We start from the raw sequence: 13,106 nt of genomic DNA, 5'->3' as shown, positions 1-13,106 counted from the left end.
GGGCATTGCAAGCGCCCCATCGGATCCGAGGCCCTCGTGGGGCGGCCGGGATTTACCCGGAGCGCACTTGGTCAAGGTGAATTTGTGAGAGTCCTGACCGTGCCCAGGGTAAGCACAGTGGCTCGCAGAGCCTCTAAGACTGGGAAAGGGGTCTGGGATGGAAAGACAGGTTTGGCACCTCGCAGCTGACCACGACCTCTTGGTCCTCCTTCTGGTAGCCACGATTGCCCAAAAGACCCATCCCGAGGGACTCCACCCCATCTCTTCCCCAATGCCCAGGATCTCTGGAATCTGGGAATAGGCCTTGATGACCTTTTGACCTCTCCAGGATCTGGTGGAGAAGACTGGGCCAGGCACATGGCGTCTCAGTGGCAGGGCTTGAGGGCCTCCGTGCGCAGGCGATCACTCCTGAAGGAGGAGCAGCTGGAGGAGGTGACCCGGTCTGCTGTGAGCCATCCAGAGACCGGCCCCCTGGGATCCCTGTGCAGACAGTTCCAAAGGAGGCTGCCACTGAGAGCTGTCAGCCTCAACCTCGGGGCTGGCCCCTCCTGGAAACGCCTGGAAACTCCAGAGCCAGAACAGCAGGGCCTCCAGGCTGCAGCTCGCTCAGCCAAAAGCGCCTTGGGTGCTGTGTCCCAGGTAACAATGACACCACTAACCATTTCTTTATGGAGGGTGTCTGTCCTTTAGTGCCTGCATTTCCTACCCCCAAATATAGACTCCATGAGGACCTGGCATCAAACTAGTTCATTGCTGTTTCCCCCAGCACCCATAGTCCTGGCACGTGATGGATGCTCAACAATTAGTTGAGTAAGTGAATGAGAAAGGTCATGGAGGAATTAATTGATGTTCATCATGCAAAGTGACCTGCCATGTGCTGTGATAGAGAATGGACAGCTAAGGAAATACCTGTCTCAAGCTTGGTGTGTAAAGATTTCCCAGAGGAGACAACTCTTTGAAGTTAAGCCAGAAAGGGGAGGTATCTTGGAGGCCAGGGACCAGTGAAATGGAGTGAATCCAGACTTAGGGTGAACCCCCTTCTCTTCAGCATCTTGGTTTTTCCTCTCAGTTCTGAGGACAGAGCAGGAAGACCCTGTGTGCTGACCCCATTTAGATTCTCCCAGATTATTAGAACTTTGCAGTGAGCTACATGGTGGGAAGGCAGAGTACAGACAGCTTTTGTGGGGTTGGGCTTGCAGAAGAGTGCAACTTCCCAAGCAGCTCAGAAAGTGAATTTGAAGGATTATATTGGACACAAGGTGCCTTCTAAGCAGATATGTCTTATTTTTTTAATATTTATTTATTTTAAACTTTCCATTTACTTATGGGTGGGGTGTTTGTGCCACAGTGGAGGTCAGAGGACAACCTGCGTGGGGGAGGGGTGGTTCTCTCCCACCATGTGGATTCTGGGGATCAAACATGGTCATCAGATTTGGTGCCCCTACTTGCTGAGCTATCTTCCTGGCGAGTTACGACTTTCAACCTGGAGATGACTATGTGGGCACGTGTCACCTGAAAAGCACAGAGCCTTGAGAGTGAACACACATCCAAGGAGAGAAGGGGGTGGGTCTCCTTGGCATCTTACTTGGTCTTCTGACCATGTGCAGAGAGAGCAGCGGCTTCTGGCAACTGTGGATAGGTCTCCTAGCCAAAGTCTAGCTCTGATCTAGAAGAGCCTTAAGATTGCTTTCAGCGTCTATGGCTCAGAGAAATGAAATGTGACATCTTGCTTAAGGTCACCCAACTCGTCAAACTTACATTGGGCCTTGCTCCAATTTCTGGGCTCTTGTTTGGCCAAGCAAAGACAATCTAGCAGAATCGTTTGACCCAGTCACATATAAAAGGTCCAAAAGTTGAGGCTCAGCCACATGAACCACAGGGCACGGTAGAAAGGGTTAGAACCGTTGAGTGTCATGATCATAACTCTAGTGAAGGATGTGTGTGGACTAAGGTGGAGGTGGTAGAGAATAAATGAGACCAGGGCAGAAAGTCAAGTGAGCTGGTTCCTGGGGAACTGGCCACCTTCACTCTCTGGCTTTAGTCTCTGCCTAGGGGTTTGAATTTAGAGTGGCTCTTTTGCTTCTGACTGCTGTGTCCCTGTCCTGGCCCTCTGAGCAGGTCCCTGAGGGACAGCTCCATCTCACATGAATTCATTGTTACTCCTGAGACTAGCAGCAGGCTGTTTGGGACAGCTGGCTAGTCCTGGACTCAAGCGCATTTAAAGCATGGTAGTTCACCTTGGTCCTATCTGTGTCAACCTTCCCATATGTACCCATCACAGAGGATCCAGGAGTCCTGCCAAAGTGGCACCAAGTGGCTGATGGAAACACAGGTGAAAGCGAGGAGGAAGAGAGGAGCACAGAAGGACAGAGGTTCCCCACCACCCAACCTGAGCCAGAAGAGCACCCGGCTGTGCAGGGCCAACTGGGACCCCAGGGAAGGGGGACATCCTCGCCTTCCTAGCCAGCTGGGTCCACGTGCTCACCGACGTCAGCGACTGAGAAGAGAGGCTGCCTTTCTGAGCCCCTGCTCTTCCACAGAGCCCCTCTGCTCTCCCAGGCAAGTGGTCTCTGATCCCAGGCATGACTGCCCTTCCCTGACCCCCAAATACTTAATGGGACCTGGGGTTTCAGGGCACCCTGTCGCATCCATGTTCTAGCCCAGGTCTGCCCCAAAGCTCGTGCGGACCTGAGAAAATCCCTTTTCTATCTGTAAAAGGAAAAAAGGAGTCCCTGTTTCCCAAGCATCATGGGAGGACATCTGGGAGACTGAGGCTCGGGTTCAAGGGCAACAGCAACACTCATCTGATTGCAAAACCACGTGCCCTTGGCCTCAACCTCATAGGCTACATGTCACTCTCTGGGGATCTGCAGTGAGGCTTTCCCAGCTCCCAGGGGTCACCTAGGACCTAGGGTTGGGTGGAAAGGGCTTGCTGCCTCAGGGCTCTTGCAAGTTCCATGCTGTGACTTCTCCTTGTGCTCAGTGAGTCCGACAGTGACCTAGAGCCTGTGGGGGCAGGAATCCAGCATCTTCAGAAGCTATCTCAACAGCTGGATGAGGCCATCGTAGCTGAAGAGAGGTGAGCTTTATCCTAGGGTCAGGGTGAAATGGCCATGGGCCCCTTGAACCACACCATCTTTGTAGAGGTTGCTGGTTCCATTGCCAACCTGTCATATGGCCCATGCCAGTCCCTGCCCTCTCTGGGCTTCAGTCTCCAGGGATGATGGTGAAGGATGTTCATGGTCCTCCGGGTCTTGGGCTCCCATCTTCATCCATCACCTTGACTCTCATGTGTGGCTGGGTACCCATTTCCTGAAAGACCTGCCCTTCCTCTAATACAATCTATGGCTCCTCAATGCTCTCTCCACCCATGGATGTGGCAAAAGTGACGTGGTTGCTATGGAGTCCCAGTCTATCTGCTCAGGATTCTATCCTGCGGGCAGATCCTTGGCTCTGAATCTGCCCTACCTTGGAGGCTGCTTTCCCATTTGTATAATGGCCACAAGGGGTTCTTAGGCAGGGCCTACATGTCCATGTTCCCACCACTGTCCAGGTTTTAGTTTTGTCTAGTACAAACTGAGAGGCCTTTAGAGCCTGCAGCACCCCACCATCTACCCCCCCCCCGACCTTCTCCATCCCTAGTGGTGACATGACTGTCTCCCTTATTTGTGACTGAGGACAGCACCTTGCAGGTAATGCCAACACCCATTTTCTTTGTCTCTCCCCTTCCTCCTCCTCCTCTTCTTCTTCCTCTTCTTCTTCCTCCTCCCTATTCATGAAAGTGCAGGCATGTTGCACTGAATGGATGGGGAAACCCACAGGGTGGGTGGGCACAGCAGCTAACCAAAGCTGCTAACCTCACTGATCCTGTCACTCCCTGAGCACACTGTGATTCCCAAGGACTGAAAGCTACCTTCCAAACCCCCCACTTTGAGGGGCAATCCGCGATGTCCCACATCTGCTGCCTTGAGAAGACAGAGGAACAAAAAGGAAGCTCTGTCTTACAGGAAGAAAGCCCTCTCTAGCCACCACGCCACCAGGATGTCTGTGCCACCCAACCCATGAACTTCTGGGAGAAGACACTGGAGTCACCAGCACCCCTGAGCTGCTGCTAACAAGAAACTTGACTGGCATGGGGTCCAGAGTGCTTTGACTTCAGCCACCTCTGGGCCTATCAGTGACCACTGACCACAGCTCAGGAGTGACTTGGGGAGACTTTTGGCGAGGCGAGAGGAATGCCCATGCCCCCAGGCCTTGGACTTAGGCCCTCATGACCCACTCTATCCTCATATTGCCCATCCGTATCAAAGTACCAGAAGATGCTGGAGAGTTCTAAGCCTTGTAACTAAGAACAGGGCCCTACAGAAGTCATCCGTGGAACCCCTCCCCTGTGTTCCCAATGCAGAGATTCTTAGGGACCCATTTTGATCTCTGGTTCCCACTACCAGGGCCCCAGAGGAAGAAAGAGATGTTTACAGGCTGTACAGGCTGGGGCTCGTGGAGCCTATTTATAAGCTAAGTGTGGGGCACTGTGGGCGTGCGGGGAGGGCAACGTTGTTCAGGAGCAGTTTCTACCCTTTGTAAATTATTTAAGAAATCTGCTTTGTCATTTTATTAGAAAGAAACCGGTGTGTCCGTTTCCTAGATCACGTTGCTTTTTCATAATTAAAAACTTGCTTTCCACACTTAGCATTTTTTCTCCTTTCATACATATATTTCTCACACACATTGGGTGACAGGGCCATAAGTCTGCAGCCCAGCTTTTTATCCCCCATCCCCTCTGCTCCCACTCTAGCTCAGGGGGAAACTGAGTAAAGGGAAGGTTTTTCTCAGGCCAAAGCAAAGCACATTTTAAAGGCAAAAAAGGTTTTTTATTTAAGTGACAACGTTTGAGAGTTAAAAACAGCTCACATCAAAATCAAGACCAATTGTAAAAATCTTTTAACTCCATAATGCTGTTTTTGTCTTGTTAGAAATCAGATATTTTACATTTTCTTTTCTAACGGATTTTGTACAAGGCAGCCATAAGGAATACAATAAACCTTTTCCACCACAGAACCATCCATCACAGAGAATACTGAAGATATACACAGGGACGGGCAGACCGCAGACAAGGTCAGACCGGCTGCCACCACTGAGTAAACAAAAAGGAAAGGACAGTGGGTCTGGGTCTAAGGACGGGGGTGGGAGTTCCTGCACTAGCTGTCCCACTATGGCCTGCCCCCCTTGATTTCCCCCACCTCTCCTTTGTCCCAGAGCGTGGAGTCAAGCTCTGAATTTCCTCCCAACCTGCCTGTTGGTTTCTCAGCAAAGAGAATAATACCCAGCTGGACCTTGCTACTTGAACTAAAGCCTAACTTAGGTATTTAAGAAATTTCCCCCATGCCCAGAAGGAAAGGAAGAGGAACTGTTTTTTCTCCAGAGCACTTGGCACCGGAACCCCGGGGATTCCGCTGGGAAATTGGTTGTTTAAGGCGGGGTCAACTGCGAGGCTCCTTCAGTCAGGGCACCCCTCCCGGGCAGGGCTGCACCTGAACTAGATTGAGGGAGTGTGCTGCAAGCCTGGCACCTCCTCCAGACCTGGGCCCACAGGTCTGGAGGGATTCAGCCTTCAATTAAAGATAGGTGCCATGTTTTGCCTGCAGGACACTTCCAGGGCACCGCTCTGGGCTCCAGAGTGCTAAAAGTACAGTTTTGAAGCTCAGATACAGCCTCCCTCCTTCAGAGAACTACCCCAGTAGTCTCCAGAATACTGGGGTTCAGATGCATTTGTTGTAGCCCAGCACCCAGGCAGGAAGGCTGTTCATCTGAATGCATGAAAATAATTTACTTTTTTAAAAATATCTTGTGATATTTCAGGAAGGGCTCAGAGTCTTGGGGAGTGGGGGGATATGAGGCTGGAAGAGCAGACTCTGGCAAAAAGTGTACCCTGAACCCCCAACAGGGCAAGTGCTAAAGGAAGGTGCCAGGCATCCCTCAGCCAGGCCGGGACAGCCACCACATAGGAAGAACAAACATGCCACTCAGAAACGGGGAGCTTTGGTCAAGCAGGAAGATCTGTTTCCAGCTGCTGGAGAGCAGGCACACCAAGAGCTAGGAGTCTCTAGAAAACAGCTGGATGGGGGTCACAGAACTACTGGAGAAGGCAACAGCGCCCCCTCAAGAGAACACCAGGACTCAATTCTTTTTGTCTCCAACTTAAGTGGAGGACTGTAACTGAACAAAGTACTAGTAGAGGAAGTGGGAGTGGAGTACAGTTGTTGCAGAAGCAGTACTGGAACAGGAGCTGATCACTAAACACAGCTGCAGGTGCACACGTTCACACATGCCAGCTACGGCTCCCAGGGTGTTCACAATACCTCCTGTACACTGTCAGCATCTAGCCAAGAAGAGGTGCTCCCCCCGCCCAGATCTGACCCACAGCCCTGTCACTGGCTCCAATCTCCCTGGAGGTTCCCACTCAAAGGGGCGTGCACTCACACACATACACCCTCAGCCTGGGGTTCTGAGAAAGGGAAGGGGATAAACATTTTATCCTCAAGTCAAACTCAGTGGCTCGTGTGGAGAGATGATAGACTGTGGGAGAATCAGACCATGTCTGTCCACACTTAAAAAGCATTTCGGGGGAAGAATTGGGATTGAAGTGGCTACCACATGAGTTGGTGCCAAAAGACAGCCAAGAATTATGACATGTCAAAGTGGGGAGGCTGGACAAGAAGAAGCTGAGGCTGGTCCCTCCCTTACTGCAGCCTCCCTGGCAGCCCCAGGCTTGGGAGCCCAATGCAGCGCTGAGGGTGCAGCAGAAGTGCTGGCAGACAGGACAGGGACCACAGGGGTGAAGGGGCAGGAGCCGGCAGCCTGGAGAAGACATCTGAGTGGAGAGCAGGGTGGGTATTGGGAGCCCACACCCTCTCCAGCTCCAGTGAGGCACCCAGTTTGCCAGGCAACTCACAACAGGGTGCCAACCACCCCCATCAGCAGCCACCACAGGCTGCGTGGAGCTGTAAGAGGTAGACATTGAAAAAGCAACACTGAGCTGATACAGGTGCCTGCAGTGCACACAAATATCTGGGCCCCACCTCAGATGGCCTGGGAGGCTCCCGGGCTGTCCTACAACAGGTGTGAGCTAGGCCAGGGAGCAAGAGGAGGCCTGTGCCAAGGCCAGGAGCTCTGCATCAAGGAGACCTGGCAGGCTTTGAGGGGCCCAAGAGAGCACGGCCCTGCCACCCTAAGGGGTCTGACTACCCCAGAGGAGGTTCTGGGCTCAAACCAAGTTGAGTGCCAAGGGAGGGGAAGAGAATAGTTTGAGTCAGCCTTTCAAGAACCCCAGAACCCTGGAATCTCAGCTCTATGCTTTCCAGAAACCTAAAGAGAGAAGTCAGTCTGAGCAGACCTATGGAGAGGGGATGCCAGGTGGCCCCCGCTTTGTGGGTGGGAGGAGGCATTTTCTGTTTCCCTCAGTGCAACACAAACAAGCTGGTTCCCCATGAAGCAGTGGTTTCCTCTGAGATGAGTTCCTCCCTCCTAGAACCCCTCTCCCAAGTTGGGGGGAAGTGAGGGGACCCATAGGCATTCTGAAAAGCCAGGGGGGTAGAAATGCAAGTTAAACTAGGAGTCAAATCTTGTACCCATCTCAGCTGCGGAGGGGACTCTCCTATTACAGGAAAAAAGCAAGCAGGACCCAGAGAGGGTATGCTACAGGCTAAGGGTACACTGCCAGCCCAACTGGGTGAGAGCCCATGGCTGCAACCTCACAGGGGAGGGCACAAGACAAGGCTCAAGGAAAAAGAACACCTGTCTTCAAGGGCCACAGGAGAATAGGATACTGAGAACAAGAAGTGTGGGACAAAGGACAGCTTCAAGACAGGCCATCAGCACCAAACCCAGTCCCCAGGTTGTGGACAGACTCCACAGACATGAGACTGGGCCCAGGGGACGTCCTCTCGCTCCAGAAAGTGATCACTCTGTCATAAGCGAGCCAGCCCGGAAGTGGTTCCCCGTATGTCACAGGGAAAGCAGGCACAAATACACTTAGTCCTTCACAGACAAGCTGCTGCATCTGCCGGCGACTATCTGCACAGCGCTGGGGCGTCTCTGGTTAGAGCCAGCCTAGAACGGCTACAGAAGCCCCAAGACTCAGAAAGATGGTCGGCTTTGCCCAACACTAGGCACAGGAAGGCCTGACCCAAGGTCTCACGCACACACACATCACCCTTGACTCGGGCTTGTGAGCACAGGCGCGGGGAGGCGGCAGCAGTTGCACAGAAACCCCCGGATTTCACCTCATCGCAGCCTAGGGAGCCCCCCAAATCAGGGCAAGGTCCCTCCCTGCTCTGGTCGGACACTGCTGGATAGACACAGGAGGGGAAAAGCAGGAAAACGCCTGTGTCAGGGAGAAGGCAGCCTCTCCCGTCTCTGCAGGCCACCTGGCTGCACCCCCTGTTCTGAGCACCGCCCATCCCTCAGGGCACAGACTCAAATTTGGGGGGCCCACGCGCCCAGCTGAGCGCGGGCAGCGGCCGCTCGTGGTCCTTGTCGGACTCCGGCTGGCTCTGCGCCCGCTCAGGCTTGGGGTTGGCGGCCGGCGGGTCGGGCTGCTGTACCGACATGGTCCTGCGCAGGTGGTTGCGCTTGCGCAGGAACTCCGGCTGCGCGTGCAGCCCAAAGCTGCCCTTGCGCAGGATCATCCGTGAGTTGTTCTTCTTGGGGCGCGAGCGGTGGCTGGCCTCCAGCGCAGCCAGGTGTGCAGCGTAGCCTTCACTCAGGAACTGTTGGCGTGGCGTTGGGGGAAGGGGACAGGGGTCAGGCTAGCACCTGATCCTGACCCCCCCCAACACCCTAGGGAGTCTGTAGCTTCTCCCAGACCCGGGAAGACAAAAGGGGAGAGCTCATTACCGTGTTCCAGTATCCCCATGAGCATCTCTTTCTGTACCCCAAGCACTCTGCTGCTGCCACAACCCCTGGCCCTTCCTGGCTGTTCCTTCTTCTTCCGGAAGCCAGCCTTGGCCTAGAATCTAGATTTGCATCTCCTCTCCAGGGCCCCACAGTTCTGTCATTCAGCATGAAACCTGCTACACTACACAGTCTTAGGCAGCAAATCTTCACATTCTCATAATAGACTAGAATCCTTTACATCTGCTCCACTGGGATTTCCTCCCACGTCCAGCAGGGGGCCTGGCCCTAGGCCGTGCTCAATAGAGAGGAAGAAAAGGAGAAAGAAAAGAGGGGGAAGGGAGGGGAAGGGAAAGGAAGGAGGGAGAGAGGGAGGGACGGAGGGACAGAAGGAGGAATTAACAAACGAAGGAGTGGGCTGCCAAGTGACTGGATGACTAAATGAGGTGCCTACTCCCCCACCCCACCCCTTTCCCTAGCCCCCACACACCTGGCACTGGGTTTGGTACTTCTTAGTGGGCCGGCCCACAATGAAGATCTGAGAGGCTGGCAGGCCCAGCACACTGTAGACGGAGATGTCCTTCGTGGAGCCGTATGCTGCACTAATTTTGATGAAGCACTGAAACACAAGGCAATTGGTAGAAAGGGAGGGAGGCCGCAGCTCCCTGGCTAGAAGGCATCCAGGGATCTCCTGCTGAGGGACCCTTCATCAACATTCAGACTCCAAGCCACCAGTCTACCTTGGGCTGGGAACCCATCCCAGGCTTGAGACTGGGCTCTAGTGCTCTACCCAGGAATGGCCACATTACTTACTGACCCCACCTCAGACAGTACTACACACAGGTTATGTGACGGTGCAGCCAAGTATCCCTTTGTAGATAAGGAGGTTCAGTTCCAGGTCCTAAGCTGAAGGCCAGTTCTGGGCTCACCAAGCACCCCGTTCCTCCTGCGGGCTGGTCTGAGAGCTCCCCAGAAGTCCCAACCCAGTTTAGAGAATGGTCCTTCTTGACCCAGGAGTACTTTTAGTTCATCACTCTAGTCTCCCACCCATCCCACTGGGCGAAACTCATGATGCTCACCACCCAGAAGCTCTCACTGTGTGTCTACTATCCCTGTCACCTCTGTCCTCCCAAGTTCACTGGGGACTTCAGCCTGAGAGAAAGTTTCCTTCCTTTTAAGTGCACCATCATCACTGGGAAGACTTATTGTCGACTATGGTTCAAATACAAAGTGCACTCCACAGACACAAGTGCAGTAAGCCTGGTCCTCTGTTAGTGGTGCCACTGAGACGTAACTGGCCAGGGAGTGCTGACTTCATCAATGGGGTTGATCCACTGATGAGTTCATAACTAAATGGACTTAGGTGGTGCCTAGCTGGAGGAAATAAGTCACTGGGGGCCTATCTTTGAAGAGTATATCTTGTCTCCAGACCCTTCCTCTGGTATGCTCTGCTTCCTGGCCACCACAGTATGAGCAGCTTTCTTCTGCCACACACTCCCACCACTACATTCTGCCTCCACCTCAGGCCCACAGCGATGAGATTAGTCGACCACAGACTGAAACCTCTGAACCATGAGCCAAGGTAAGTTTTTCCTCCTTAAGTCGATTTCTCGGACATTTGTCACCAGGATGGGAAAGTGACTAAACGCACCGTCCATGTGGAAAGCCTTCTGCCTCCCACCCTCATAACCCCCTCCAGGCTGAGACCCACCTTCACTCTACAGCCTACTGCTTTGCCTAACATCCACTGGCCAGTCTTCAGCTAGTGGACAGTTGTCACTGTCCCACTTTCACAAGAAAGGGTCTGTCTACTTGAAACTCTCCCTCCCCTGACACCTGGAGCCCTTCTTTGCCTGACCCTCCTCCCTTCAAACTCTCCTCCAAGTTCCTTAGCCAGCTTTTATTGAGCACCTACTGTGTTCCATCATTGCCCCCAATCCTGGAGGTACATTTTGAGCAACATAAACAGACTCAATAGCACCTGGACCCCCTGAGAGTCTGAGAGTTCCTCCCCATATCCAACCATTCCCAAGTCCTGACAGCTCCACCTCCTGATTTTCAACCATGCATGCTTTCCTCTCCATCTCATGGTTACCCCTGAATTGTGGTGTTCTGTTTCTTACTGGGGTAACAGCCTCCTAACTAGCCTCCCCGCCTCTCTTTTCCCCTGCCAATCTGTTCTCCAGACTGTTCCACCAGAGAGGTCTTTCTGCAACCTAAATTAGACATTGCCACTCCCCTACTTCAAACTCTCCCATGGAGTCACACTTCCCTCAGCAGAGAGCCCAAGATCTTGGTTTGGTATCTAAGATTTTCAAAACCTATGAAGCTTGGGTCCTTCATGACATCTGGGGCCTCAGCTCCCAGTTGTCCTGGTGTACCCCCATCCTGCATTCCTGCTACTCTGAGAACATCCAGGTTCTTTCTTGCCTCTGTACATTTGCACACGGTAGAAGTTGTCAAAATCAGAATGGAAGCACTTGGGTCAACACTGTCAAAAACATAAAGCCAGAAGATTGCAAAGGATGGGTTCTCACTCATGAAAGCCTGTGTCACAGCTTTGGTCAACTTGACACAAACTTAGACATGCCTGGGAAGAGGGAATCTCAATTGAAGAATCTCCTCCATCAGATTGTGGGTATGTCTGTGGGGCATTTTCTTGATTGCTGATTGATGCTGGAGGGTCCAGCCCACTGTAGGTGATACCATTCCTAAGGCAGGTGGACCTGGGCTATATGAGAAAAGCAGCCAAGGGGCTGAAGGGATGACTCAGTGGTTAACAGCACTGACTGCTCTTGCAGAAGGCCCAGGTTCCAATCCCAGCACCCACATTGCAGCTAACAACCGTCCATAACTCCAGTTCCAAGGCATCCCACGACCTCTTCTGACCTCCACAGACATTGCAAGGCACTGGTGTACTTGCATACATGCAGGCAGTACACATATACACATAAAATAAAAATAATAAATTAAAAAAGGAAGCTGAGCAAGCCAGGAGAGCAAGCCAGTCAGCAGTGTTCCTCCATGGTTTCTGTTTCAGTTCCTGCCTCCAAGTTCCTGCCTTGAGTTCTTGCCCTAATTTCCCTCAGAGATGAACTGTTATCTGGAAATATAAGATGAAATAAACCTTTCCTCTCAGAAGTTTGTTTGGGTCAGTGTTTTATCACAGCAACAGAGTGGCAAACTAAAACAGCCTAATAGTCACTGTCAAAAACTCTGCCAGGACCATACCCTTACACAAAAGCTTCAGTGATCTCACACAGGAAGTACTTCTTCAAGGACATCTGCTTAGCAACTGTCTATGAAACCTTGTTATTAACTTCTGACAAGCATACAGAATTGTCTTGGGATATCTTTTGAAATCCTCCTTTTTACCTTTAAAAATGGCCCCTTGCCTCAAAGGCTTTTAAAAGTCTCATAAGCTACGATGGCAATGCTTTGCCCAAACAAAGCTTCAGTTCACTTCCATCTTAACTTTTTTATATTCCTCCAAACCTACCACATGCTGTTGCATTGTCTACCCGACAACTCACACTCCTGCTTCAAGACTAAGCTCAAAAGTTACCACCTACTAGAAACTGTACTGGCCTCCGAGGCAAACCCAAGTCCTTTCTCATTCTTTGCCAATAGCATCCTTTCCCCGCCACATACCAGTAATTGTCAATTTACAGGCCTTTCTTTCTCTAGATCAAGGATTGGCAGATTTCTTCTGTGAAAAGTCAAATAGTAAATATTTTAGGCTTTGAGCTCTACTACTCAGTTCTTCCACTTTGGCACAAAAGCAGCCACAGACAATACATAAACAGATGAGCTTGGCTACATGCCAATAAAACTTTATTTATGGACATTGAAATTTGAATTATTCTCTCAGGCCTTTCTTTCTCTAGATCAAGGATTGGCAGATTTCTTCTGTGAAAAGTCAAATAGTAAATATTTTAGGCTTTGAGCTCTACTACTCAGTTCTTCCACTTTGGCACAAAAGCAGCCACAGACAATACATAAACAGATGAGCTTGGCTACATGCCAATAAAACTTTATTTATGGACATTGAAATTTGAATTATTCTCTCTCCCTCCCTCTCCCTCTCCCTCTCCCTCTCCCCCTCCCTCTTCTCTCTCTCTCTCTCTCTCTCTCTCTCTCTCTCTCTCTCTCTCTCTCTCTCCCTAATTCCCGGGAGCAAAAGAACACACCTGCACCTCACCCCTCTCCTTTTT

The 13,106-nt window shown here is 51.7% G+C and overlaps 2 protein-coding genes across 8 annotated transcripts in view; one reads left to right on the top strand and one right to left on the bottom strand.

Annotated features, from left to right (window-relative positions):
• Pimreg (PICALM interacting mitotic regulator) overlaps positions 1-4,680 on the top strand; it is a 5,342-nt gene extending 662 nt beyond the window's left edge. The window contains exons 2-6 of one of the 7 annotated variants that reach the window (XM_029557480.1): positions 329-639; positions 2,282-2,559; positions 2,984-3,079; positions 3,643-3,692; positions 4,008-4,680. In XM_029557480.1, coding sequence (XP_029413340.1) covers positions 329-639; positions 2,282-2,559; positions 2,984-3,079; positions 3,643-3,676 — 719 coding nt within the window. In that variant the 3' untranslated portion in view covers positions 3,677-3,692; positions 4,008-4,680. Of the gene's footprint in view, positions 1-9; positions 109-328; positions 640-2,281; positions 2,560-2,983; positions 3,080-3,642; positions 3,694-3,787 lie in introns of those variants that run through there. The other 6 variants (XM_029557479.1, XM_029557484.1, XM_029557477.1 and 3 more) reach the window with 6 other exon arrangements.
• A 68-nt stretch (positions 4,681-4,748) lies between these two features.
• Pitpnm3 (PITPNM family member 3) overlaps positions 4,749-13,106 on the bottom strand; it is a 93,430-nt gene continuing 85,072 nt past the window's right edge. The window contains exons 19-20 of the mRNA XM_008855654.3: positions 9,383-9,511; positions 4,749-8,768 (exon numbers count right to left, since the gene is read on the bottom strand). Coding sequence (XP_008853876.1) covers positions 8,463-8,768; positions 9,383-9,511 — 435 coding nt within the window. The 3' untranslated portion in view covers positions 4,749-8,462. The remainder of the gene's footprint in view (positions 8,769-9,382; positions 9,512-13,106) is intronic.

This window comes from Nannospalax galili, unplaced genomic scaffold, assembly GCF_000622305.1.
Source record: "Nannospalax galili isolate Female #2095 unplaced genomic scaffold, S.galili_v1.0 scaffold888, whole genome shotgun sequence".
NCBI classification, from domain to species: domain Eukaryota; kingdom Metazoa; phylum Chordata; class Mammalia; order Rodentia; family Spalacidae; genus Nannospalax; species Nannospalax galili.
The sequence above is the reverse complement of the archived record's forward strand: the minus strand, read 5'-3'. Positions and strand labels throughout refer to the sequence as shown.